This window comes from Salmo trutta, chromosome 25 (genome assembly GCF_901001165.1).
Source record: "Salmo trutta chromosome 25, fSalTru1.1, whole genome shotgun sequence".
NCBI classification, from domain to species: Eukaryota; Metazoa; Chordata; class Actinopteri; order Salmoniformes; family Salmonidae; genus Salmo; species Salmo trutta.
The window spans coordinates 31949839-31975570 of NC_042981.1; the positions used below are offsets into that span (position 1 = coordinate 31949839).

A 25732-nucleotide genomic window follows, 5' to 3' on the forward strand; every position below is an offset into this window, starting at 1 on the left:
GTAGCTTTAAAAGGAAGCTTTGGGTTATGAGCAGCTAAAGTTCACACACACCTCTATCAAATAAGTATAGAATTGCAGAGTAACAACCTCACACCCTCCCCTGTTATGGGGACCATCTAACAAGTATTGTCCTGAGCTTAACTCAACCCATACATATACTCTAGTACAGTGTTTCCCAACCCTGGTCCTCCAGTACCCCCCTTACTGTACACATTTTTAATGCAACTCTGGACAAGCACACCTGATTCAACTTGTCAACTAATCAGCAAGGTCTCAATGAGTTGAATGAGGTGTTTGTCCAGGGATAAAACTAAACTGTGTACTGTTGGGGGAACTGGAGGACCAGGGTTGGGAAACACTGCTCTAGTATAAATACCCTGCCTTTGAATAAAGCGTGTATGCTAGGAGATATTGCCAATACTGTATTGTTTCCATCTTACCCGTACAGTATACTGTAGCTGTTCCGTCCATTTTATCTAACCCATACAGCTAGTTGTAGCAAAACATATGCCCTCCAAGCCTTTGGTTTTGTCATCCATAAAGCATTGCCCCTCTTATCAAGCGTGTGCAGCGCCAATAGTACTATTATAGCCCCCATTCTCTTACCCATACAGTATTGTTGTTCTCTGTGGAGTGGTTGCGCACCATGAAGGGGTCCGGCTCGCTCTCCTTTGTCCCCGAGTGGACCAGCGTCATGTTCGCCCCCTCTGCCAAGTCTAGAAGGTTTCCTGTGGCCACTTCTGTAAAACAATGGAAAGCAAACATACCTAATGGAACTCAGAGACTGATTTCTAAACAGACTTACAAAAAAAGTATTACCTAAATGACATTACAAGATGTACAAGTGAGACGTCTACCAAGTAATTTATCATAGCATACTTGCGCCAATACTCATACACACTTATAATCATCATATGCAAACATAACATTAACTGGAATCATGCACACAAAGGCCATTATGGGAATCATTAGGACCAAGCCCTCCTTATTACCCCTCCTAATTGTCTGAGCCTTGATTGTCTGGTCAGACTAACTGTCGCCGGTCCCTTGAGAAGAGAAGGTCAAATCTCAGTTCTCTAAACCGGTCTCAAAGTTGTACTTGGCTTCATTAAGCACCTCATATCCTTCTTTATCCTTAGAAGACCTTGGCCTTTTCTTAATTAGATTTGCTCAACTGTTGGGTCCCCTCTCCTCCGTCCTCTCTGTCCTCCTTTTGAAAAAGGTCAAAGATAACCGAGAAGAGGGAATGTAGACAAACGCCCTTGTATGAAATGAGACTCCTCCAATCGCGTGTCATCAGGCAAATTACAGGGTGGAATCCCCAAATAAATGTATAACGTGATAAAAAAACGAAATGTAGCTAGTTGTGCAATACATTTGATAGATTAAAGCATAAGCAACATAACGTTTTTTTAAATGTTTGCATGCTTTGGAGTGTGGCTGGGGTCTGGGCATCGTCTGGCAGGCTTGCCCCAGGGAGTGAGTGGCAAACAGGAGTATCATGTTACAGGCCTCTAAGAAACTACATCTCCAAGTAGAGAGGACACGGGAGCATGTGCATAGAGATGCACACAAACACTAGTTTGTATGATGAGCAGGAAACTATCAGTTTCAGCAACACGCCTTCCTGAGGCTCCCAGGTGGTGTATACTTACTGTGAGCGCTTTGCATCTGTCAATACCACTTCATTATGGGTCTAACCCACACATCCCTGTGTGAGTCATAGCTCAAGTACTGCCAAAAATAAAGTGACAGGGCTGCAATCCCCTTACACCAAGCCCCTCTGTTACAAAAATATAATTTCCAGGTCAAGGGTTTTACCCTCCTCTCTAGAGAACCCAAATGGCCCTGATCCTGTGATCTCGAGCTGATCCAGTCCCGGCCCATGTTAACAGAGTCAGCTGAGGGATCCCACTCTGGCTGGCTGGGGTCCAACTGGCCAGAAGACGGGGACGCGTGGCTAAGCGGATGTTTTAAGGCTGCTCTGTATGTGTCACACGGTGACTGATCCCCATGATCCCAGAGGAGGGGAGAAGAGGGAGAACTCAGAGTGCCAGAGGTACTGTATGGTGTAGGGTCAGCGTCATTCCCTCTCAGGCTCTGGAATGCAGCTGTAACCCCCTTGGTTACTTTATTGGTTTTTTTAGCACAGACTGTATTACTTATTATAAACTGGGTGGGTTGAGCCCTGAATGCTGATTGGCTGGCAGCTGTGGTATATCAGACCGCATACCGCGGGTATGACAAAACATTTGTTTTTACTGCTCTAATTACGTTGGTCACCAGTTTATAATAGCAATAAGGCACCTCTGGGATTTGTGGTATGTGGCCAATATACCACGGCTAAGGCCTGTATCCAGGCATTCCGCGTTGCGTCGTACATAAAAACAGCCCTTGGCCATGATATATTGGCCATATACCACACCCCCTCATGCCTTATTCCTTAAGTATGTACTGGTGTTGTTGCATGTGGGACATATTTGGGAGACTGAGCGGTTGCTAGGAAACTGTGCAACGCGAGTGAGGGACTCATGAAAAGACTCATGAAAACTACAAGCTATCAACGTTTGCTAATTAGTTGTTTCAAGCAGTGTAAAGTTGTGTAACTCGCTCACCAGTGGAAATAAAAGTACTAAATATGACAAACATTTACTTGATCACCGTGAGGACAGTGAGGGATTTGTAGGTTGTACTTTCTCCGACAGAGAATCAACCGTCATCAACAGGCTGCTCTTAATCTCTCTCTCTACCGATATACTGAGAGACCGCATTACCACGGTTGTGGGTTGCCATTGGTTGTAGTAAAAGTGAGAGGAGTTAATAGTTTGAGTGGTCTCGTTTAAATGAAAGAGCACCATTTAGTTTGCGTTTTCACAAAAGGAACTGTGTCGAGCTGTTCCAGGGTGTTTTATTGGGACAGCCACAGGTCCGTTGACTAGTGGTTTCCATTCGCGCGCTGCGCCTCAGGTCAGGCGCCAGTAAAGCTTGGAACGGATTCTTGGACACAGGACCTTGAGTTTATTTGGGACTGAGCAGTTTTCTTGTGTCTTTTATTGTGTTGAAGGGAAGGGATACACATTTTAAAGTATATTTGAACACTCTGAAGCGCTAAACCCTGGTACCAGATCTTTACTAATTAGTGTGTGTATATCTATCGATAGATATCTATCTATCTTTCATTGATCTAGCGATTCAAAGGGGCTGATAATTGTTGGTGTATAACATGTTTTCCTTTTAATAATAATTCATAACGGTACATTGGTTGTTTGATTATTCTTTAGCATAACTCAAGGGATATCTAATTGGTGTGTATTTCAATACTGTGTGGGCATATTATATTTCCTAGTGGGTAAACTAATATATACAGTACCAGTCAAAAGGTTAGACATACCTACTCAATCCAGGGTTTTTCTTTAGTTTTACTATTTTACACTTTGTAGAATAAAGTGAAGACATCAACACTATGAAATAACACATATGGAATCATGTATTAACCAAAAGTGTTAAATCAAAATATATTTAGATTCTTCAAAGTAGCCACCCTTTGCCTTGATGACAGCTTTGCACAGTCTTGGCATTCTCTCAACCAGGTTGATGAAGTAGTCATCCGGAATGCATTTCAATTAACAGGTGTGCCTTGTTAAAAGTGAATTTGAGGAATTTCTTTCCTTCTTAATGCGTTTGAGCCAATCATTTGTGTTGTGACAAGGTAGGAGTGGTATACATTTTATTTGGTAAAAGACCAAGTCCATATTGTGGCAAGAACAGCTCAAATAAGCAAAGAGAAACAACAGTCCATCATTACTAAGACATGAAGGTCAGTCAATACAGAACATTTCAAGAACTTTGAAAGTTTCTTCAAGTGCAGTCGCAAAAACCATCAAGCGCTATGATGAAACTGGCTCTCATGAGGACCGCCACAGAAAAGGATGACACAGAGTTACCTCTGCTGCAGAGGATAAGTTCATTAGAGTTACCAGCCTCAGAAATTGCAGCCCAAATAAATGCGTAAGCGTTCAAGTAACAGACATCTCAACATCAACTGTTCAGAGGACACTGCATGAATCAGGCCTTCATGGTCAAATTGCAAAGAAACCACTACTAAAGGACACCAATAAGAAGAAGCATTGCTTCGGCCAAGAAACATGAGCAATGGACATTAGACCAACCGATGTGTCTTTGTAAGATGCAGAGTAGGTGAACGGATGATCTCCTCATGTGTGGTTTCCACCGTGAAGCATGGAAGTGGTAGTGTGATGGTGCTTTGCTGATGATACTGTCAGTGATTTATTTAGAATTCAAGGCACAATTAACCAGCATGGCTACCACAGCATACTGCAGCGATATACCATCCCATCTGGTTTGCGCGTAATGGGACTATCATTTGTTTTTCAACAGGACAATGACCCAAAACACACCTCCAGGCTGTGTAAGGACTATTTGACCAAGAAGGAGAGTGATGGAGTGCTGCATCAGATGACCTGGCCTCCACAATCACCTGATCTCAACCCAATTGAGATGGTTTGGGCTGAGTTGGACCGCAGAGTGAAGGAAAGGGAGCCAACAAGTGCTCAGTATATGTGGGAACTCCTTCAAGACTGTTGGAAAAGCATTCCAGGTGAAGCTGGTTGAGAGAATGCCAAGAGTGTGCAAAGCTGTCATCAAGGCAAATGGTGGCTACTTTGAAGAATCTAAAATATTTGTTAAACACTTTTTTGGTTACTACATGATTCCATATGTGTTATTTTATAGTTTTGATGTCTTCACTATTATTCTACAATGTAGAAAATTGTTAAAAAAATTAAAAACATCCCTTGAATGAGTAGGTGTGTCCACACTTTTGACCGATACTGTACACACTCACACACACACACACACACACACACACACTTTAGGGGTATATTCCCACTAGGTGGAGGCTCTGCACTATTTATGGTTGGCACCCCCAGTCCACACACTCATTTTCACATACTGCCTGCTTACACACTACATAGTTTATTATTGCCATACACCTAGATACTAGGTCCAAACGGATATGAACTCAGGTCCCTCAGAAGAGAGGGCAACACAGCACTTCAGGGTCTAAAGCTAAATATGCCTCACCAGCAGGATTTGAGGAAACGGTCACAGGGACTAGAATCTCTTGGCTTACAGAATTCCATGGACGAGGAACCAAACAGCCACAAAGAATGTAGATCCCTCAAGCTTTTCAAACAAACTGTTTCCTGTTGTTGGACTCAAGCTTACATGCCAGAGGTCACCTTTCTCCTTAACATTCCTCTGTGCCAAATATCTTTACAACAAAAAAATAATAATCAGAGAGACAAGATTCTGAGAAAAACAGATCACCATTAGTTCTCAAGGAAGTATTGATCAAGCCAGTATCTACAGAAGAACAAAGACAGTAACCAGCATGAGTGCTTGATGGTGGATTTAGGCTAAAATGGACTCCTAGACAAAGGAGCCTCAACAAGCACCAGATTATCATCATCACCTGCCCTTGGGCTATATGAATATATCTTTCCATCCCTGAGGCAGAGAGACGTTATGGTTGGTGACTCACCTCCTCCCTTCAGACTGCCCAGGCTGGCCGAGCTCTCCGACTGGCTACTACTGGCTCCTTCCCCATCCGATCCAGACTTCACACGCTTCTCCTTGTCTGTGGAGGAGAGAGATTGAAAGACCGAGGGAAAAGAGAGGGACAATCATCTAGAATATTCATGTCTAGCTGATCATGTTTGTAATGTCTGTAAACCATTGTTCATCATTCTCAGCAGAAATCGGACACTTGACCAAACAACACTATGGGTGTGTTCGTAAATTCACTGTACGCTCAGGCCGATGAGTAGTGTTGATCCAAGTGTTCTGACCTCACAGCGGCAGTCAAGCGCACAAGCCAACTGGCTACATTTGCTAGCTACTTCCAGACACAAATGAGAGAACCTTTGACCATTTTACTCACCCTAGCAGAGCAGGTTAGGCTGTTCTCATGTTATCCAGAGCGTTAGTGGCTAACTGTGCTGCTGGAAACAATTGAATTACGTTTTTTTGCCAACGTTCACTAACGCCAGTAATATTCAACTAACACCGGTTGGTAAATTCAGCAGTTATTCTGCGCTCTGGCACACTCAGACGAAATCGGAGTAAAATAGCCAGACTGAATTTACGAACGCACCTAAATATTTAGACATGAGGTGTTGAAGACGCCGCAAGGACCAAAAGCTTCTGTAGCGGCTACACTTAAACATGCCAGTCAGTGGCCTTGGGCCAGGAGTTTAAATCGAGTAGAACCAAACAGTGGTCAGGTCTGTAGCTTCAGGAACCAGTCAATCAGGCAGGCAGTTCCTCCTCTGCTTTAATTAGGAGCATCTGGGTCACGTGGATAAAGCCTGTCTCCTCTCCTAACATTCTTACCTGAACGGGAGCAAGGCTTAGGTTGCAGCGTGAGGACCTGACCCAAAGAGACAAAGCTTTCCTGGAGAATAATTGTTTCTCTGAATTTCAGTGTGTCTACAGCAGTGTTTCCCAACTCCAGTCCTCCAGTACCCCCAACACCACGCATTTGTGTTGTAGCCCCGGACAAACACACCTTATTCAACTTGTCAACTAATCATCAAGCCTTCAATGAGTCGAATCGGGTGAGTTTGTCTGGGGCTACAAACAAAAGTGTGTGCTGCTGTTGGGGGTACTCTAGGACCGGAGTTGGGAAACACTGGTCTACATTGTTCACATTAGGTGAGTCTCTACACACACACACACACACACACACACACACACACACACACACACACACACACACACACACCTCAGTATCCACTATGCTTATGCATTGCATGCATGTTTTCTTGCCCCTATGGTGAAAGGGAAGGTTCTTGCTCAAGCATACACACATACTTCTGATGCTCTCAAGCAAACCATACACAGTCTGTCTGCAGGACTGACCATACACAGTCTGTCTGCAGGACTGACCATACACAGTCTGTCTGCAGGTCTGATCGTTCGTCAAAAGGCCTGGCTGCTGACCTACTGTAACTCATGCTTCCATTAACTTCTGTGGCGATTAAAAGCACATCTCAGCCTGTCCCTCAAGGACAATGGTTCCATTAAGTCCCTTTTAGGATTCCTTAGACATTGTCCAGCGGAAGCATCAAAAAACATGCAGCCCCCGTCCCCCCCTCCCCCGTCCTGTGAGTCCCATTCCCCAGGAGAGCCAAGGTGGCTGAGTGGTGGTTGGGTTCCAAACTATTCCCGGGTGGCTGTGCCCCCTTTCCCCTCCGGTGGGAACTGCATGGGATAACCCCCAGACAGGGTGTGAGAGAATGCCATCAGGCATTGAAACACCCAACAATATTGAGAGTTCACACAGTCAAAATCAAAGCTATACTAGCTAGTTGTGTCTACTGTAAATACACTTCAAATGATTACTTCTCATGCATAGAGATGAGATCCTATAAGGATGTGGGTCACAGATGCAGTTTAGAGAAATATGGTGGGGTTGTGTGGTCGGTTGGGGCAGAGGGATGGATGCAGTGATGTACAGCAAAGAGACAACCACCCTGATGTTCCTAACCACAATCCTCCGGGGACATGTAACTCACGGAGCAGACTATGATTGTTAGTTCGCTCTCCTTCTGCCACAAGAAAACACGACTACTCACTTTGATAGCTCCCCAAAGCATCACTTCTTTCTACTCCACTCCCTCATCAGCCACATTGTGTAGAACAAGACAAAAAGGCAGCCCAGGAAATCAGAGGGGTTAGCAGTCCTTATGGCTCTGAGTCTGTGAACTCTGACGGGGCAGCGAGCGAGCGAGCGAGAGAGAAAGCCTGCACTCCTAATTTTCAGCTTTAATATTCATTTCTGAAATGCTGAACGGAACACAGAAAAGAGGAAACAGTCCACTGCCTTGATCTCTGGAAAATAATACAATCAAATGGAAATGCATCTGAATTAAAACACTATCAAAAGGCTCTGCCGTAAACAACCTGTCCAAAACCACAAAAACGGGGGAGTAAATGAAAGGGTGGGAGGTGTAAAGGAATGAATAGCCTCTCCTTCACTCTCAGTGAGACTGGATCAATTGAACAGGGACCCAGCTGTCACAGACAGGACTGAACTACCATTGTCAGACTCTCTCCTTCCTCTCCCTCCTCCTCCTCCTCCTCCTCCTCCTCCCCTCCGACAGTGACAAACAGAAAGAGGGGAATGGGTGGAGGGTTTTGACGAAAATGAAAGCAGAAACTTTACAAGGATCTAGGTGCCAGACCAGATAGTCACAAAAAAACATCTAGCAACAAAAAACAACTGTGCTTGTTGCAACTGAATCCTGATAATGAGCCATTGTTTTGTATCAAACGAGAACTGATTCTAAGGTGCTATGTTCAGAAGACAACCGAGGGAGACATATACTGACACCCACATGTATAGTATACCCCCAGGAGTTCTCATTTACATACAAGTCATACATGCAGTACATGACATATGTTCTGCTGACCTGTGAGAACCATACATGGGTGTGTGACAACCTTCCTTACACAGCACTTTCAGTGTTCATCCGTTTAGCCTGAGCGAGTACCTAGGGGCTGGATGTCTGTCTTTACAGTAATCTCTCTGTGTGTTCAACAAAAAACGGTGTACATAGTAAATAATTAAAATTGACTTGAATCTAAATATTTCCAGTCCGTTTTAAGGAGTAGACTTCATCTATTTGGTGACTTCCATCTCCCCCTTTTCTGCCCTCATGTTTTCACTGTAAAAACACCGGAAACACGGCAGATTGACAAGTTTTCTCACCTAGGCCTCAGGCTACAACTCACTGAGCTCCTGTCAATATCCATCTCAGCCTTTAATCAGAGTCATCTGCCCTAAAGTAAGTGGGTTTACTGAACAAAACAAAGTTTCCCTTTCTGGCCTGGTTGTTCCCACAGAGGGACTGTTTTAATGAATGTGGACATTCCTGTTGGGGAGCTAACTGAAAGGTGGGAGCGGCCTAGCAGAGATCCACCATTTCACATGCCTCTGAGGGGTCAGGGCCAAGGCCGGGGAGGACAGGGGAATTTATGTTGCTACATTGTAGACGACTATGGTGGGATTGAGCAAATGCACTCCATCCTCCCTCATTCAGCTGCTGTACAGAACATATACATGCAGTGCATGGGAACAGGAGGGACTTAAAGGGATACTGTGAGATTGAGATGTAGGTCGTTTTTCTACTTACCCAGAGTCAGACATACAAATGGTATCCATGAGTTTGTCTCTGCATGCAGTTTGGAGATTATTGAAGTTAGCGTATCGTTAGCCTAGCGTAATTGCTTGAAGTCTCCAGGTACATTAGCCAGCTCCTCTCAAAATCAGGGAAATAGACCTAACTACTTCGAAGCTGGGTGGATGGTCATTTGGCCATTATGGCATCTGAGCACACGGGCAGCGCCATTGAGACCGATACAATGTTGAAATGACCAACCACCCAGCTTTGGAGTAGTTGTGTCTATTTGCCTGATTTTGAGAGGAGATGGCCATTGTACCGAGAGACTTCCAGCAATTGCACTGAGCTAACAATATGCTAACTTCAATAATCTCCAAACTGCTCACAGAGACATACAAATGGGATCCATGGGTTGGTTTGACTCTGGGTCAGTGGAAAACCGACCTAAATCTCGAAGTTTCCCTTTAAGTGTGTACTGAGAGAGAACAGAGGTCGAGAGGCAACCGAGGGGAATAATGAAAGAGTAAGGGGGAGGTGAGAGAGCGAAGAGGAGGATAAGAACGGTTACACTCAAAGAATGAGACATTCGTCACACTTCTCCAGTCATCCGGGGTGACCACGCGTACCTTCTTTGGCGGCCTGCCAGAACTCAAACGCCACTCTGAAGGCTTGGGCCACTGTTAACGTCACTGCCTGGGCCTGAGGGGGAGAGAGAGAGAGAGAGAGAGAGAGAGAGAGAGAGCGAGAGGTAGAGGAAAATAAGCACAGTAAGTATGACATACAAGATGTTGGCTAAGTGTTTTAAGAGGGGAGAGGAAAAGCCATTGAAGACGGATAAGAGCAGAACTAGAGACTAACAGAGGGAGGGGTCGCCGGCCTCCAGAGGAAACTCCTCAACTAACACTTAATAAGGGAACATTAACCCATGTGACCGTGTTGGTCCCTACTACTCAGTTCACCTTCTCCTTACTAGTTGTTTATGTAGCTGGGAGGAAGTGTGGCCGTTGGCCCAGAGCTAAATTAGCAAGGGGAAGGAAAGAGAGGGAGTGGCACACTCATTCACAAAGCCACCCCCTGGGAGAGATACTATTTGGAAGAGTGGCCACAGACACACACAGACAGACAGACAGACAGACTCACCACTTTCCTCTTGGTGCAGAGGTAGGCGTGACACTCCAGGGTTTCATTCTGTTGGCTCTGGGCGATGTAGGCAAACACTTTGTCGTGCATCTTGTCTGCTGTGCAGTAGGATATCCTGAGAGGGAGTCACAGAGACAAACTAGTTTTAATAAAAAAAAGTGTCCCTGCGGATTGGGCAGGGCTATCACGCGACTTCATCTTCACTAAGCCTTTAAGCCCACTACAATCAGATTTAGACACTTAAATCTTTCATTTCCACATTAAATAAACCCATCACATTTCACACACACACTAGCGTGCAGGCGGAGACCCAATCAAAAGATCCAGGCTTTGAATTTTAAGTTAAGGACATTGGTCTGTGGTTTGTCCCCAGTGTACCTCGGCTCCATTAGTTTTAGCCAAGACGACTGTGTGATCCCTGCTGTGTCTGTCCGCCCAGCCCTGTGGCGTTTTAGTATTATTGGATCTTGCCTCTTAACTGCAGGTCTACTCTAACGTTGGAACATGCTCTGTTCTGCAAATGTTCTGAGGCATGACATCATATCACCCCGAGACCTGATTGACAGGTGGGTTGGGTAATGAATGACCGCAATCTGCCCTCCCTGTTCCTCTACACCAGCACCCTGCTGCTCAAACTCTGAACATCACTCTGCAGAGATCAAATGTCTAGTTAACTAATGACTCAGTGATATAAAAATGCAACGTGTAAAAAAAACATTTCTCTGCTATAAAAGCCAACAGCTGCACGGCGCGACATTGTGATTTACGACAGATGTTAAGAGTGAGAGCATTGTGAAATTGGGCGTCTAGGTAAATACATTTAATTTACTGCTCATCCATCTTCTCTAGCAGCTGCCTGGAGAGGAGAACCTCAGTGAATGACAATGTTTGCTTTAAATTTAACCAACATCATTACATTGAGTCACAGCTAAATAGTGTTGAAGATCACACAGCCTCTTCAGACTCAGAGAAAACGGTTGTGCTCCAGTGTGATGGAGAATTAAGCGACATGATTGTGATTTTGTCCTCAATGTTCCAACCCCTCCTCTGTTGCTGTGAGAGTGATCCAACCCCCTCCTCTCTTACTGTGAGAGTGATCCAACCCCCTCCTCTGTTACTGTGAGTGATCCAACCCCCTCCTCTGTTGCTGTGAGAGTGATCCAACCCCCTCCTCTGTTACTGTGAGAGTGATCCAACCCCCTCCTCTGTTGCTGTGAGAGTGATCCAACCCCCTCTGTTGCTGTGAGAGTGATCCAACCCCCCCTCCTCTGTTGCTGTGAGAGTGATCCAACCCCCTCCTCTGTTACTGTGAGAGTGATCCAACCCCCCTCTGTTACTGTGAGAGTGATCCAACCCCCCTCCTCTGTTGCTGTGAGTGATCCAACCCCCTCCTCTGTTGCTGTGAGAGTGATCCAACCCCCCTCCTCGGTTGCTGTGAGAGTGATCCAACCCCCCTCCTCGGTTGCTGTGAGAGTGATCCAACCCCCTCCTCTGTTACTGTGAGAGTGATCCAACCCCCTCCTCTGTTACTGTGAGAGTGATCCAACCCCCTCCTCTGTTACTGTGAGAGTGATCCAACCCCCTCCTCTGTTACTGTGAGAGTGATCCAACCCCCTCCTCTGTTACTGTGAGAGTGATCCAAGTTCTGGTCTTTTTATTTTAGCGTTATTTAACTAGGCAAGTCAGTTAAGAACAAATTCTTATTTTCAATGACGGCCTAGGAACAGTAGGTTAACTGCCTTGTTCAGGGGCAGAACAACAGATTTGTACCTTGTCAGCTCAGGGATTCAATCTTGCAACCTTTTGGTTAGTAGTCCAACACTCTAACCACTAGGCTACCTGCCACCCCCTTCGTTTCATTTCGAGATGGAGTGCTGGGAAGCCTCCACTTCTCATAAATGTGGACTATTAAACAAGCGATTCAAGTTTGGCCTAAGCAATAACAAGTCACACTGTTTTTGAAAGGTGAAATTGAGGGTGTGTGTGCTATCTCGCATGCCTGTTTCTGAGCGCTCACACCCCAGGTTAAAGCTCAGACACACAGCTGTTGTTGTAGTAGAGGCCTCCTGAGGGAGAGGACATTGATGGAAAACTCTATCCACCCCTCCACCCTTCTTCATCACCGCAAATCCCAACACTCTCAGTCTCAAAGTGATGGATGAGAGGGTTTGGAAGGGGGATTCTGGGGGAAAACAACTTTTGTTTTATTGCAAGTTGAAAATGAAGAACTTGGCCTGATAGAATTTAAACTTTGGGCACCCCTTCTCTGTCAGTGAGTGAGTGAGTGAGTGAGTGAGTGAGTGAGTGAGTGAGTGAGTGAGTGAGTGAGTGAGTGAGTGAGTGAGTGAGTGAGACTAACCTGTAAATGGATACGTTCTCGATCAGCTGGTTAGAGGCATAGTCATGGAGGATGATTCCTCGGGGGGACACTTTTAATGTCACTTTCTGGAGTTTCTTGCCGCTGGCTTTGGCCTAGAAGAAAGAGGGTGAGAGGCCGAATAGGTTAATGATACTCATGCAATCTCAAACCTGTGTGACTTTTGCCAGTGTGCAAGTATGTGCTAAAAGTACATCTCTAGTGAACAACAAATATATTGATTGTGGCCTGTGGAACGTTGTCCCACTCCTCTTCAATGGCTGGATATTGGCGGGAACTGGAACACGCTGTTGTGCACATCGATCCAGAGCATCTCAAACATGTTCAATGGGTGACATGTCTGGTGAGTATGCAGGCCATGGAAGAATTGGGACATTTTCAGCTTCCAGGAATTGTGTACAGATCCTTGCGACATGGGGCCGTGCTTTGTCATACAGAAACATGAGGGGATGGCGGCGAATGAATGGCACGACAATGGCCCTCAGGAACTCATCACGGTATCTCTGTGCATTAAAATTGCCAAAAATAAAATGCATGTGTGTTCGTTGTCCATACCTTATGCTTGTCCATACCATAACCCCACCGCCACCATGGGGCACTCTGTTCACAACATTGATGTCAGCAAACCCCTTGGCCACACAACGCCATACACATGGTCTACAGTTGAGGCCAGTTGCACATACGGCAAAATTCTCAAAAATGACATTGGAGTTTGGCTTATGGTTGAGAAATAAACATTAAATACTGCCAACAGCTCTGGTGGACATTCCTGCAGTCAGCATGCCAATTGCCACTCCCTCAAAACTTGACATCTGTGGCGTTGGGCTGAGTGACACAACTGCACATTTTAGGGTGGCCTTTTATTGTCCCCAGCACAAGGTGCATGATGTTTAATCAGCTTCTTGATATTCCCCACCTGTCAGGTGGATGGATTATCTTGGCAAAGGACAAATCATTACCAACAGGGATATAAACAAATGCATGCACAAAATTGGAAAGAAATAAGTGTCAATCACCTCTGAGACTGTCCTGTGTGCCCTGGGTCCTATATACTCCCCCCAACTTAATGACTGTGGAGCTGCCAAATTTAATAATACACCTTCCTGTTACTGTACAATACACCTGGCCAGAGCAACACTCGGATGCATCACGACTAATTGCATCTGGGTTAAATGGCTGTTGCAGAAGGTTGGCTTTCATGAAGGCGACAACTTAATGGGGAAGTAAATGGGACTGTTTTATACTGTGGTGGTACGGGTATCGGAATAGATCACAATCCACTGTTTGGGAAAGTTGTCAAAAGACCCTTTAAAAAAGGTCAGGGAATCTAAAAGGGGAGGTTTGTGTTTTGGGGGGGATAGGGTGTAGAACGCCTGGGAAGGTCAAGTGTGTAGAAGGTCAAGTGTGTGTGGTGCTGACCGTGGCCACGATCCTCTTGACGGCGGCTGCGGAGAGCTCCTCTCCTTTGGGCTGCTCCACCAGCGTGACGCCCAGGTACTTGAGCTGGAACAGCATGCCCTCCAGCAGGGTCTCCCGCGTGTCTGTCCAGTTCTCTGGCAGCTCTATAGAGAGGAGAGGGCACAGGTCAGAGGAGACCGGTACAGGGGACGGTACAGGTGACAGGTCAAACAGATGGCCCAACACTCTTCAATCTACACCATAGCTGAAAGGTGACAACAAAAGGCCATTGAACTGCACTATAATTTGTATGACCTTTTTGTTAGATTTTGGGGGGGGGGGGGGGGGTAGTAGTAGTAGAGAAGCAGACTGTCTCAGACCAAGGGTTATCACACAGCCTTTGTAAAGTCACCTTAAAATGTAAGTGTCTGCCAAACCAGTCATGTATCCAGACATTGGGCAAATACAACAGGACAAGCTTGTCTTCTCCATTTAATAACCTTGGTCTGAACAGTAGGAATCAGTCATTTGTCAAAAGGCTGCTCTCCCTACATACACTGAGTGTACAAAACATTAGGAACAGCTGCTCTTTCAATGACAGACCAGGTGAATGAAGGTGAAAGCTATGATCCCTTAGTGATTTCACTTGTTTAATCCACTTCAAATCAGTGTAGATGAAGGGGTGGAAACAGGAAAAATATATATTTTTAAGCCTTAATACAATTGAGACATGGAGTGTGTATGTGTGCCATTCAGAGGGTGAATGGGCAAGACAAAAGATTTAAGTGCCTTTGAACGGGGTATGGTAGTAGGTGCCAAAAACTACTCAACAGTTTCCAGTGTGTATCAAGAACGGTCCACCACCCAAAGGACATCCAGCCAACTTGACAACTGTGGGAAGCATTGGAGTCAACATCGGCCAGCATTCCTGTCGAATGCTTTCGACACCTTGTAGAGTCCATGTTCTGGTGAACTGAGGCTGCTGAGGGGCAAAAGTGGGTGCAACTCAATATTAGGAAGGTGCTCCTAATGTTTGTACACACTGCGTATACTGTAGCTGTTCCCTTCAAAGCGTTTTTGGAAATCCAATGTGTGCTCTTTCCAAAGAGCACAGGTCCCGCTCCGCATAATTAATGACATTCAGTAAATCAAATATAACATAGTGAGTTGAATAGCCCTGCCATTTCATTTCTTTCATCTTTTATCTCCAGAATGCGCTGTGAGCAGTAAAAGAGCAATTTCTCTCTCGGTCTCTGTATAACGCCAGTTCGCCAGAGGCATTTAGTCACAGCACAGAACAACAGTTAGTTACAGCAGAGATGGCGCAGAGCAGAACACAGGACTACTAGTACCCATACTCAACCTCTCCCATGAGACCTGTCTCAGCCAAGGCCATGAGGGACCACCGCAATAGCCCAGCAATAGAGGGTCACGGCACACGCCTCCCCCTCTGGCTTCACTACAGAGTAGCTGTGCAGGACTTAACAGGCTTCGTATTCACAAAATGCTTCTAAGCGCACCACGTTTAACTACACTTTGACTTAATGAGCAGTCTTACAGGCCTAGTTCTGCAAGGCGGTACGCTGGATCTAAACTAGCCCAATTCATGTTTCAGAGACGAAAGAGGAATGACAGGGGTTGTTTTGCACAGCTTTCATTATGACTTTCTTATCATCCTGCACTTCCTTCCTCAAATCAGTAACATGTTAACATGAAAAAGATATGTATCAGAAAAGAAATGGATGAAAATTACAGTTGATAGTGACACAGTGTTCTCTGAGGAGAATTCACAAGCACCAGGGGTGCTCCATTCTGTCAGTTAGAGACAACCATGAAACATGGCCACGGTGGGTCTCTGGCGGTCAGCGATATTTCCTGTTGATCTTGAGGTCATCTGGCCAGAGAATCCTGTTTTTACAGCTGCCATGTTCTTACAGAGCCATTCAGCCAACTGGAAAAGGTCACTAGGTTAAAATCATGGTCAGACCTTCAAAGGTAAACCCAAGGATTGGAATCCATGTAGGCTATATTCTTCACTGCAAAAGGTTCAGATTGTTATGCTTTCACCCTTATTGAGCCAAAGTCACATTTTTACTAGGGCTGTCCCAGACAAAAAAATTAAATCGTTGTCTATTCTTTCGACCAATCGATTGGTCTACATTTTGAAATGTGTATTTTTCCATATAAAGAAAAATCCTAGGTGTTTTAATTAGAGGTCGACCGATTATGATTTTTCAACGCCGATACCGATTATTGGAGGACCAAAAAAAGCAGATACCGATTAAAATCGGCCGATTTTTTTTATTTCTTATTTATTTGTAATAATGACAATTACAACAATACTGAATGAGGTCGGAAAGACTATTTGTTAATTTGACAAATCTTTTGAAATCACACTGGATGTATTATACTTTAGAATTGCATTGGGAAAAAAATTGCTTGGGTATTGAGTAGACTGATACCTAAGGTTTGGGGATCAATTAAATGGGGTAAAGCTGTACAGTGCAATATGAATGTCAATACAAACAAATAGGCTGACTGCGGAGGTGATTTCACAGTCACAGTCCCGCGATAAGAGCGACAACGCTAATATTTGCGAAAGCACTTCACAGTTCTGTGGGTGTCACAGAGTAGACATACCCCATTTCATTGCTTCACATTCCAACCTGGTTTAACATTATCTAATCTAAATATGGCATGATTCCACCAAATGTAACCTTATGCATACCTTTTAAATAGGTACTTTTATTTTGAAGGCAAACCGCAAATTCCACTATTGTGCCTAATCCTTATTGTGGCTAGTTTCACAACATAACGTCCGGTCGAGCCTCACTTTCCAGATGAAGCTAGCTGGCTGCTTATAACGTTAGCTTTGGGCAACAGGGTTAAGTAGCTGGCTAGCTATTTATTTTCATGAACTGAAGTTCAATTTCAATAGGCAAACAATATTTACTCACAATGATTCCTAAATCATTGCTAAGAATAATGAAAATGACTGCAGTGTCTACTGGTCATTGTTTTCAGGCTGGTTGTATTGGTGCTAGCTAGGTACCAAACTAAAGCTAACTATCTACCCCAGAAATTGCGGTCGAACAAATAATGCTTTTTTACCAACGCGGCATTGTAAACACATTGTTCGTGGCCTTTGCAGACTTTTTTGTACAGCTTTGACAGTGCTACTGGTAGTAGTGGTGGCGCTTGGCTTGCACGTGCAAATTCAGAACACACAACATTCTAAATTAGAACTGTTATTTGAAGTGACAAATTAAAAGCTTATTTAACTCATCAAATAGTGTTATTGTCTATTTCGCCAAATATCTCACTGTGTATATTTAGTTATTTTCAAGTCGGGTGTAACCGGTGTGAAACGGCTAGCTAGTTAGCGAGGTGCGCGCTAATAGCGGTTCAAGCGGTGACGTCACTCGCGCTGAGCCCTATAAAGTAGTTGTTCCCCTTGCTCTAAAAGGGCCGCGGCTTTGGTGGAGCGATGGGTAACGATTCGAGGGTGACTGTTGATGTGTGCAGAGAGTCCCTAGTTCGAGCCCAGGTAGGGGCGAGGAGAGGGACGGAAGCAAAACAACTGTTACATGGGCACCATTTTAAAAATCAGGAGAATCTAATCTTTGTAATTATAGAAGTCTGGGCAGCGAGCTCGTTTGTCATTGATCGCTAGACCAGAAATATACGTTTATTTTTTCCCTACTTTCTCATTACGCAGACATAAGCACAGTTGACACCATGCGGATGTTTACTTCTACACAAGTTGTTTTTTTCCCCAATTTCGTCCAACGAACAGATCGTAGTAGTAAAATAAAAAGGGATATATTAATGGAATTCTAAGCATCACTCCAGTCAAAACAGGCTCTGCAAACGTTCAATTCCATTCATTTGCTATGGGCTCGAGCTAGTGTTCCAGTTTAGCCAACGTTCTTTAGCTGTTTTTCAGCATTGGGTGAATTTTGACTCGTTCTATTGTCCAGCCTATAGATAGCCAGAGCGAATTTACGAACCCCCCCGGTTTTGGAGCAATGGCTTCTTCCTTGCTGAGCGGCCTTTCAGGTTATGTCGATATAGGACTCGTTTTACTGTGGATATAGATACTTTTGTACCAGTTTCCTCCAGCATCTTCACAATGTCCTTTGCTGCTGTTCTGGGATTGATTTGCACTTTTTGCACCAAAGTATGTTCATCTCTAGGAGACAGAATACGTCTCCTTCCTGAGCGGTATGACGGCTGCGTGGTCCCATGGTGTTTATACTTGCGTACTATTGTTTGTGCAGATGTACATGGTACCTTCAGGCGTTTGGAAATTGCTCCCAAGAATGAACTAGACTTGTGGAGGTCTACATTTGTTACAAATATTATTTTATATTAGTGTTGTGCCATTGTCTTTAACCATATACAATTTCAGTAGCACGTCAGTGATGGACTGCCATCGCCACGGCATCCACAATCGATTAGTCCACAGGAGCAAATCATACAGGTGTCTTGTTAACCATGGAAAAATGTTATATTTTTTCTACTGCGCAACAAAGAAATCTTGGTCGACCAACAGCCTATCGACCAAACAATCGACCAGTCGACTAAAATGGGGTCAGCCCTATATTCTTGCTATGTAAAATGCCTAAAGGTCAAGCTTGCTACTCAGAACAGAACACTGTCAAGGTAATGCCAGTTTAACTTTTTTCAGAGCCAATAGCTTCCCAACTGAGACCACACGCACTCAAGGTCACTGATTTGAAAAGTGCAACAACGTGACTTTCCTTAACTGAACAAAATGTGAGCATAAATCTTCAAATTTCTAGTACACCCTGTTCTGAATGTGGGGGAGGAAACTAGAAACTAACATTTCAAAAAGGCAATCTATAATACCCATCTCTTTTGTCCCCACCCTTGGCGACCAGCGCTCAGTAAACACAGGCTTTGTCCTTTTCAACCTCCTCCATCCATATCTCCATTTTATGCTAACCTCATCATAAACCCAGCCTTTGCAGTCCAGCTAACCGTAACCAGGGCTTCTAAGTGACTAAGGGAGGTTTAATGGTCTGTAATGGTCTTAATGTGAACCTACACTTACCTTATAGGAGAGTCTGGTAAACGCCCATGATTGAAGTCAAGAGCCCACAACCACACAAATCTGACCGTGGGTCCTCCACTGATCCGACAATGCACTTTACACTAGGAACATACAGAGACTATGTTCCTAGACTTTACAGCATGAAACCACTAAAAGCTAATTATGCTCCCTTATTAGGTTGCTAAGCAGACAGATATGGCTATTGTGGGAGTGATGCTTTCAGTTTTACAAGCAGAGGTATAGTCACTTAGGCTTATTAGTGTTTTATAGGTGAAATGCCAGTCGAGTCTCATATATTCTGATAGGAATTTGACAGCTGATATGTGAACTTTAATGGTGGCAGGTATACTAGCAGTTAAGAGCGTTGTGCCAGTAACTGGAAGGTCACTGGTTCGAATCACCGAGCCAGTGAACTTCGAAGCGCTTAACACTAATTGCTACAGTAAGTAGATCTGATTAAAATGTAAATGTTATTTTATACAGTAGGCTGAATTCACTGCACTGCTGCTCATTGGGCAAGGCAATGGCTTTCAAGATAGGTAAAGCTACATTACAATTACGCATTGATCCGACCACAAGGGTCCTAAAAGCTAGTCCCTGAAAGGGCATCAAGCCGTCTGAAATTAAACATCCTCCTAAAGAAGACATTTTCCACCAGCTGTTTCTTCCTACTCAGGCAGCTGTCAGGTCAAAAAAAAAAAAAAAAAAAAAAACATGCAATGAAGACTCAACCAGTTGAGGTTCAGTTAAGACTTTTCTTTTTTTATTATCATCTCCACACGTGCGCTGTGTGGATCACTAAGACCATTTCCTAGTAGAGGCCATGGGGTTGACCAACAGTTCACTCTCCATACAGAACCTCAGTGGAATCCTTTTCTCATGGTCCCCCCCCAGAACCATACATTTACATGGCTCTGCTCTTGCTCTTGCTCTTCCTCCATCCCCCCCACTCTTCCCCTCACACTCTCCGTACTTCTTATAGAAAACTGCAAGAGATAAATCAAAATGATGTATCAAAAATAAAAATAAATGTTCATGCCTAAAAGCAATGGCATAATGGAGGGGCAATTTTCCACGTGTGCCAATTACTCCTGAAATAGCTACATTAAAGTACATCTACCCTTTGAAGCCAAACTCAATGTTCATGAGAGAGGGGTAGTGAGTGAGCCGGTGCTATTTTTATACACTAGCCTATACTCAGAGAGCTGCTTCGTATGGATAATTATCCCTTTCCATATTGTACCAGAGCTCCACATTCTCCTCGTGGTGATTAGTGCTCTCTTCAAAAGGCTGTCTACGCTGTCTGGTCAGCAGCAGTAAATGAGCAGAGCGCTCGAACACTGCTGCATGCTGGGAGGTCCATGCCGTTTGGCAGCAACACAGACGACCACAGCTGCTCCCAGAGCAGGGGCCATAAGAACAGTCGAATCGGTCCGTGATCTTCAAAGCCAAGCCTAGATAATGAAACAGTAGATGTCGGTGTGTATGTATGGAGGCTCAGACACTGGTGGGGTAGGTGTCTACTTCTGCTCCCATGGGACGACATTAAGAACAGGCCACATCAAACCTTAGTCTACACAGACAAGAGACAGAGGTGATGGGGGACTTGACCGAGGCATGTTGACTCCCCATTGACCAGGCAAAACAGAAAGAGAAGAAATTCCCCTAAAGAAACCCAGATACATTCCTGTGTGCAAATCTGAGGCGATACACCAGATGCTCCTCTGAAACAATTTAATAAAAACTAGGCCCTACTTGAATTAGCATTACCAGGCACCACCATCATGAATTAACAATGAAACAGTTGCAGGAATACAAAATATAGAACCCTACTGAATGTACAGATATTCTTCAAACAGTAGGGTGGCAGGTAGCCTAGAGGTTAAGCGCGTTGGCCCAGTAACCGAAAGGTTCTCCAAGCCAGCAAGGTGGTAAAATCTGCAAGGCAGTTAACCCCAAACAACAACTGCTCCCCAGGCGCCGATTAAGGCAGTCCACCGCTGTGATTCTCTGAGTTTGGTTAAATGCTGAAGACACATTTCAGTTGAATGCATTCAGTTGTGCAACTGACTAGGTATCCCCCTTTCCCTTCCCAAATACTCAGTCTACACTGCGTGTACAAAACATTAAGAACACCTTCCTAATATTGAATTGCACCTCCCCCCTTTGCCCTCAGAACAGCCTCAATTCGTCTGGGCATGGACTTTTACAAGGTGTCAAAAGTGTTCCACAGTGATGCTGGCCCATGTTGACTCAAAAGCTTCCCACAGTTGTGTCAAGTTGGCTGGATGTCCTTTGGGTGGTAGACCATTCTTCATACACACGGGAAACTGTTGAACGTGAAAAGCAGTACTGCAGTTCTTGACACTCAAACCGGTGCGCCTGGCACCTACTACCATACCCCGTTAAAAGGCACTTAAATCTTTTGTCTCCCTCAATGGCACACATACACAATCAATGTCTCAATTGTATCATCGCTTAAAAATACTTAACCAGTCTCCTCCCCTTCAACTACACTGATTGAAGTGGATATAACAAGTGACATCAATAAGGGATCATAGCTTTCCCCTGGATTCACCTGGTCAGTCTACGTCATGGAAAGTTAACGTTTTGTACACTAAGCGCATGTCATAGCTGTTAGAAGTCTGAACCAATTCCAGAGTGTCTCCAGTCACAGCAGAAATACAGCTTGTCTGGTACCTGGATCGTGTGGAAGATGCTGGCGTTTTGGCAGCAGTGAGAGAAAACCAGTGAATGGCTCTGAATATCAAAACAGATGTGCCAGCAGCTGCAAACGGTAGGCCTGTGTGTCAGTCAATGGTTGATTGACTGTGTGGAAATTCCACCCATCGGAGGTCTCGCAGTACTAGTGGGAAGCATCAGTGATAAGTGCCCTTAGCCGCCCTTTGAGCTTCTGTAGCTGTAACACACCTTTGACGTGGGACCGTACAACAGGGCATAGATCGAGTGTTTAGAAGAGGAGCTCAGATTCATCTGCAGCAACACTGACTGCATCTGCCAATCCTCCTCCCAGTTCAGTCAGGTCATTTGTCCTCACATCGCTCCTGACCTCAGCTGCAGGTGCCACAGAGACTCCAAATGCACTGCTTCTGAACATCAATAACAGCATGACCCTGGGTTCATCCAAACACACAGCGGCCGTTCCCTCCCTTGTAGCATTGACCAATGGGCGTTAGGAGTTCAGAGGATCACTGCCGTACTCATACAGAGGAAATCCATTAGCCTGCCTTACAGTTCATTTAATATAATTGATGATACATTTTCTGAAGAGAAATTTGAAGAATACCAAATTCAGTATGGCAGAGAGACCATCAACCTCTCCTGACGCAAAGCGATGCCACACTTTTTTTTACAGTGGGATTGGAATCCAAAGCACTGTAGGCTTGACCCCATTGAAAGGACAGACGGTGGCAGTAGTTAAGCAGACACCGCAGGGTGCTGTGCCAACAGAGGAAATAAGGCTGGAGATTTAGAGATGGGAGACAAAGGGTCACGTCAGATCACGGCCGTCTCCTCCGTCAACAACCTGAAGTTACAGCTGATAAGGAGGAAAGGAATCCCTCCCTCTAGTCTCAGCATAGGCTACACTCTGCCCTGGAACTAGAGAGGAGAGGGTGAGAGAGGGAAAGAGACTTACAGACAAATACTATTGCCATCAGCCATTAAGGAAATGCTTCCTTTGAAATCAATGACAGCTGCTATACTGCCCATGTTGCGCTCACAACGTTGCATCTCAATGGCAGTGTCCAAGCTCAAGAATCGCCAACGATCTCATCTCGATGGGTGATGCGCACGTTCATTCTATCTTGTGAATTTAAATAATGAGAAATAAAGTTGATTTTGGTTGCATATGGCCTCAACTATACACCACTGGTTATTGTACTAAGATTTATGAAGTCAAGAAACTAACAAAAGCAAGTTGTGTAATTAGAGGATCATTTAGTACCACTAGCAACAATTTAATGAGTAGTTGTGAAAAACTGGACCAAAGCTTACTTACACATAAATATATTTTTTAATAAAAACAAAATCGATGAATACGGTACAGAATGGGAAAAGATAGACGCTCTTCCCTATGCTCCTCTCAGCTCTCAAAACAATGCGTGCTGTGTAGCAGGTAGAACTTCACACGGATGAGATCCTTTTAAACGCAGAAATTCGGATAGATGCGCTCACGTCGCCCTCATGTTGGTGCTAGCCAGCAGGCCAGATAGTGCTAGGTATCAACAGTCAATCCAGTAGGGTCTGGATATTACAGTCAGCTTCGATTGTTCAATCATAACACGATGTCGCGGAGTATTTCAATAAAGTTCAGCTTACTCCAACTATGGTCCAGCCCTGTTCACGTCCCTCACCCATGCTCACGTCGCTCAATGGTCCCACGCCCACTTCTCTTCCTTTATTGAAAATTAATGGGCTTCTGTTGTTTCGTCACCCCCAACGTGCTATGTGGATCTCGTGTGACATGGAGCTATATAATGGAGCTGAAGTATTAGACAATCAGAGAAAAGACAGTCAAACAGAGAAAGACCAAAAGAGAGGGAGGCACACACACTCTCAGCCAGGAGGAGACATAACACAGCCAGTCTTGACAGGCCATTGCATGTTATTCAGATATAGTGCATTCGGAAAGTATTCAGACCACTTGACTTTTTCCACATTTTGTTAAAGCTTTATTCTAAAACGGATTAAATAGTTTCCCTCAATCTACACACAATACCCCAAAATGAAGAAGCAAAAACAGGTTGACATTTTTGCAAGTGTATTAAAAACAGAAATATCACATTTATATAAGAATTCACACCCTCCACTCAGTACTTTGTTGAAGCCCCTTTGGCAGAGATTACAGCCTTGAGTCTTTTTGGGGACGACGCGACAAGCTTGGCACACCTGTATTTGGGGAGTTTCTCCCATTCTTCTCTGCAGATCCTCTCAAGCTCTGTCAGGTTGGATGAGGAGTGTCACTGCACAGCTATTTTCAAGTCTCTCCAGAGATGTTCGATTGTGTTCAAGTCCAGGCTCTGGCTGGGCCACTCAAGAACATTGAGACTTGTCCCGAAGCCACTCCTGCGTTGTCTTGGCTGTGTGCTTAGGGTCGTTGTCCTGTTGGAAGGTGAACCTGAGTGCTCTGGAGCAGGTTTTCATCAAGGATCTCTGTACTTTGCTCCGTTCATCTTTCCCTCGATCCTGACAAGTCTCCCAGTCCCCGCCGCTGAAAACATCCCCACAACATGATGCTGACACCACCACGCTTCACCGTAGAATCTTGTTTCTCATGGTCTGGGAGTCCAATAGATGCCTTTTGGCAAACTCCAAGAGGGCTGTCATGTGCCTTCTACTGAGGAGTGGCTTCCGTCTGGTTGTCCTTCTGGAAGATTCTCCATCTCCACAGAAAAAGTCTGGAGCGCTGTCAGAATGATCGTCGGATTCTTGGTCACCTCCCTGACCAATACCCTTCTCCCCCGATTGCTCAGTTTGGCCGGGCGGCCAGCTCTAGGAAGAGTCTTGGTGGTTCCAAACTTTTAATTTAAGAATGATGGAGGCCACTGTGTTCTTGGGGACCTTTAAATGCAGCAGACATTTTTTGGTACCCTTCCCCAGATCTGTGCCTCGAAACAATCCTGTCTCGGAGCTCTACGGACACCGTCAACTGTGGGATCATATAGACAGGTGTGTGCGCCTTTCCAAATCATGTCCAGTCAATTGAATTTACCACAGGTGGACTCCAATCACGCTGTAGAACCATCTCAAGGATGATCAATGGAAACAGGATGCACCGGAGCTCAATTTCGAGTCTCATAGCAAAGGGTCTAAATAGCTATGTAAATAAGGCATCTGTTTTGATTGTTAAAACATCTGAGCACCCGTTTTCGCTTTGTCATTATGGGGTATTGTGTGTAGATTTGTAAGTCGCTCTGGATAAGAGCGTCTGCTAAATGACTTAAATGTAAAATGTAAATGTAGATGGATGAAAAATAAAAAAATCCTCATCAATTTTAGAATAAGACTTTAACGTAACAAAGTGTGGAAAAAGTCAAAGGGTCTGAATACATTCCAAATGTAATGACCGTGGAAATGGGAACTGGCTCTCAGCGAATGCAGTGATAGTAAGACTCAGAGCAAGTGAATGACAGGCATTCAATGATAGGAGCATTAAGAGCATTAAAATAGAAAATTAAGAGCATTAAAATTGAAAATAAAAAACACCCCCCCCCTCTCAGAGATCCACCTACTCTACACAACCCCATGTAGGCTATGTGGTGACAAGGCGGATCAGGTTACTATGTCTTTAGTGAGTGTAGCAGAGGGTTAACCCACTCAACTTACACATGGGCAGAGACAAACATGTCACCTAAAGTAGCCTCTCAAGTTCTCCATCATTGCTCGCATGGAATAGCCTTCATTTCTCAAAAACAAGAATAGACTGACGAGTTTCAGAAGAAAGTCTTTGTTTCTCGCCATTTTGAGCCTGTAATCGAACCCACAAATGCTGACGTTCCAGATACTCAATTC

General features: G+C 44.6%; 1 protein-coding gene across 3 annotated transcripts in view; it reads right to left on the bottom strand.

Annotated features, from left to right (window-relative positions):
* LOC115162422 (low density lipoprotein receptor adapter protein 1-B) overlaps positions 1–25732 on the bottom strand; it is a 49414-nt gene that overhangs the window by 4410 nt on the left and 19272 nt on the right. For all 3 annotated transcript variants that reach the window (XM_029713716.1, XM_029713718.1, XM_029713715.1), the window contains exons 2-7: positions 14143–14285; positions 12706–12818; positions 10347–10461; positions 9833–9905; positions 5564–5659; positions 607–740 (exon numbers count right to left, since the gene is read on the bottom strand). In XM_029713716.1, the coding sequence (XP_029569576.1) occupies positions 607–740; positions 5564–5659; positions 9833–9905; positions 10347–10461; positions 12706–12818; positions 14143–14285 (674 nt within the window). The remainder of the gene's footprint in view (positions 1–606; positions 741–5563; positions 5660–9832; positions 9906–10346; positions 10462–12705; positions 12819–14142; positions 14286–25732) is intronic.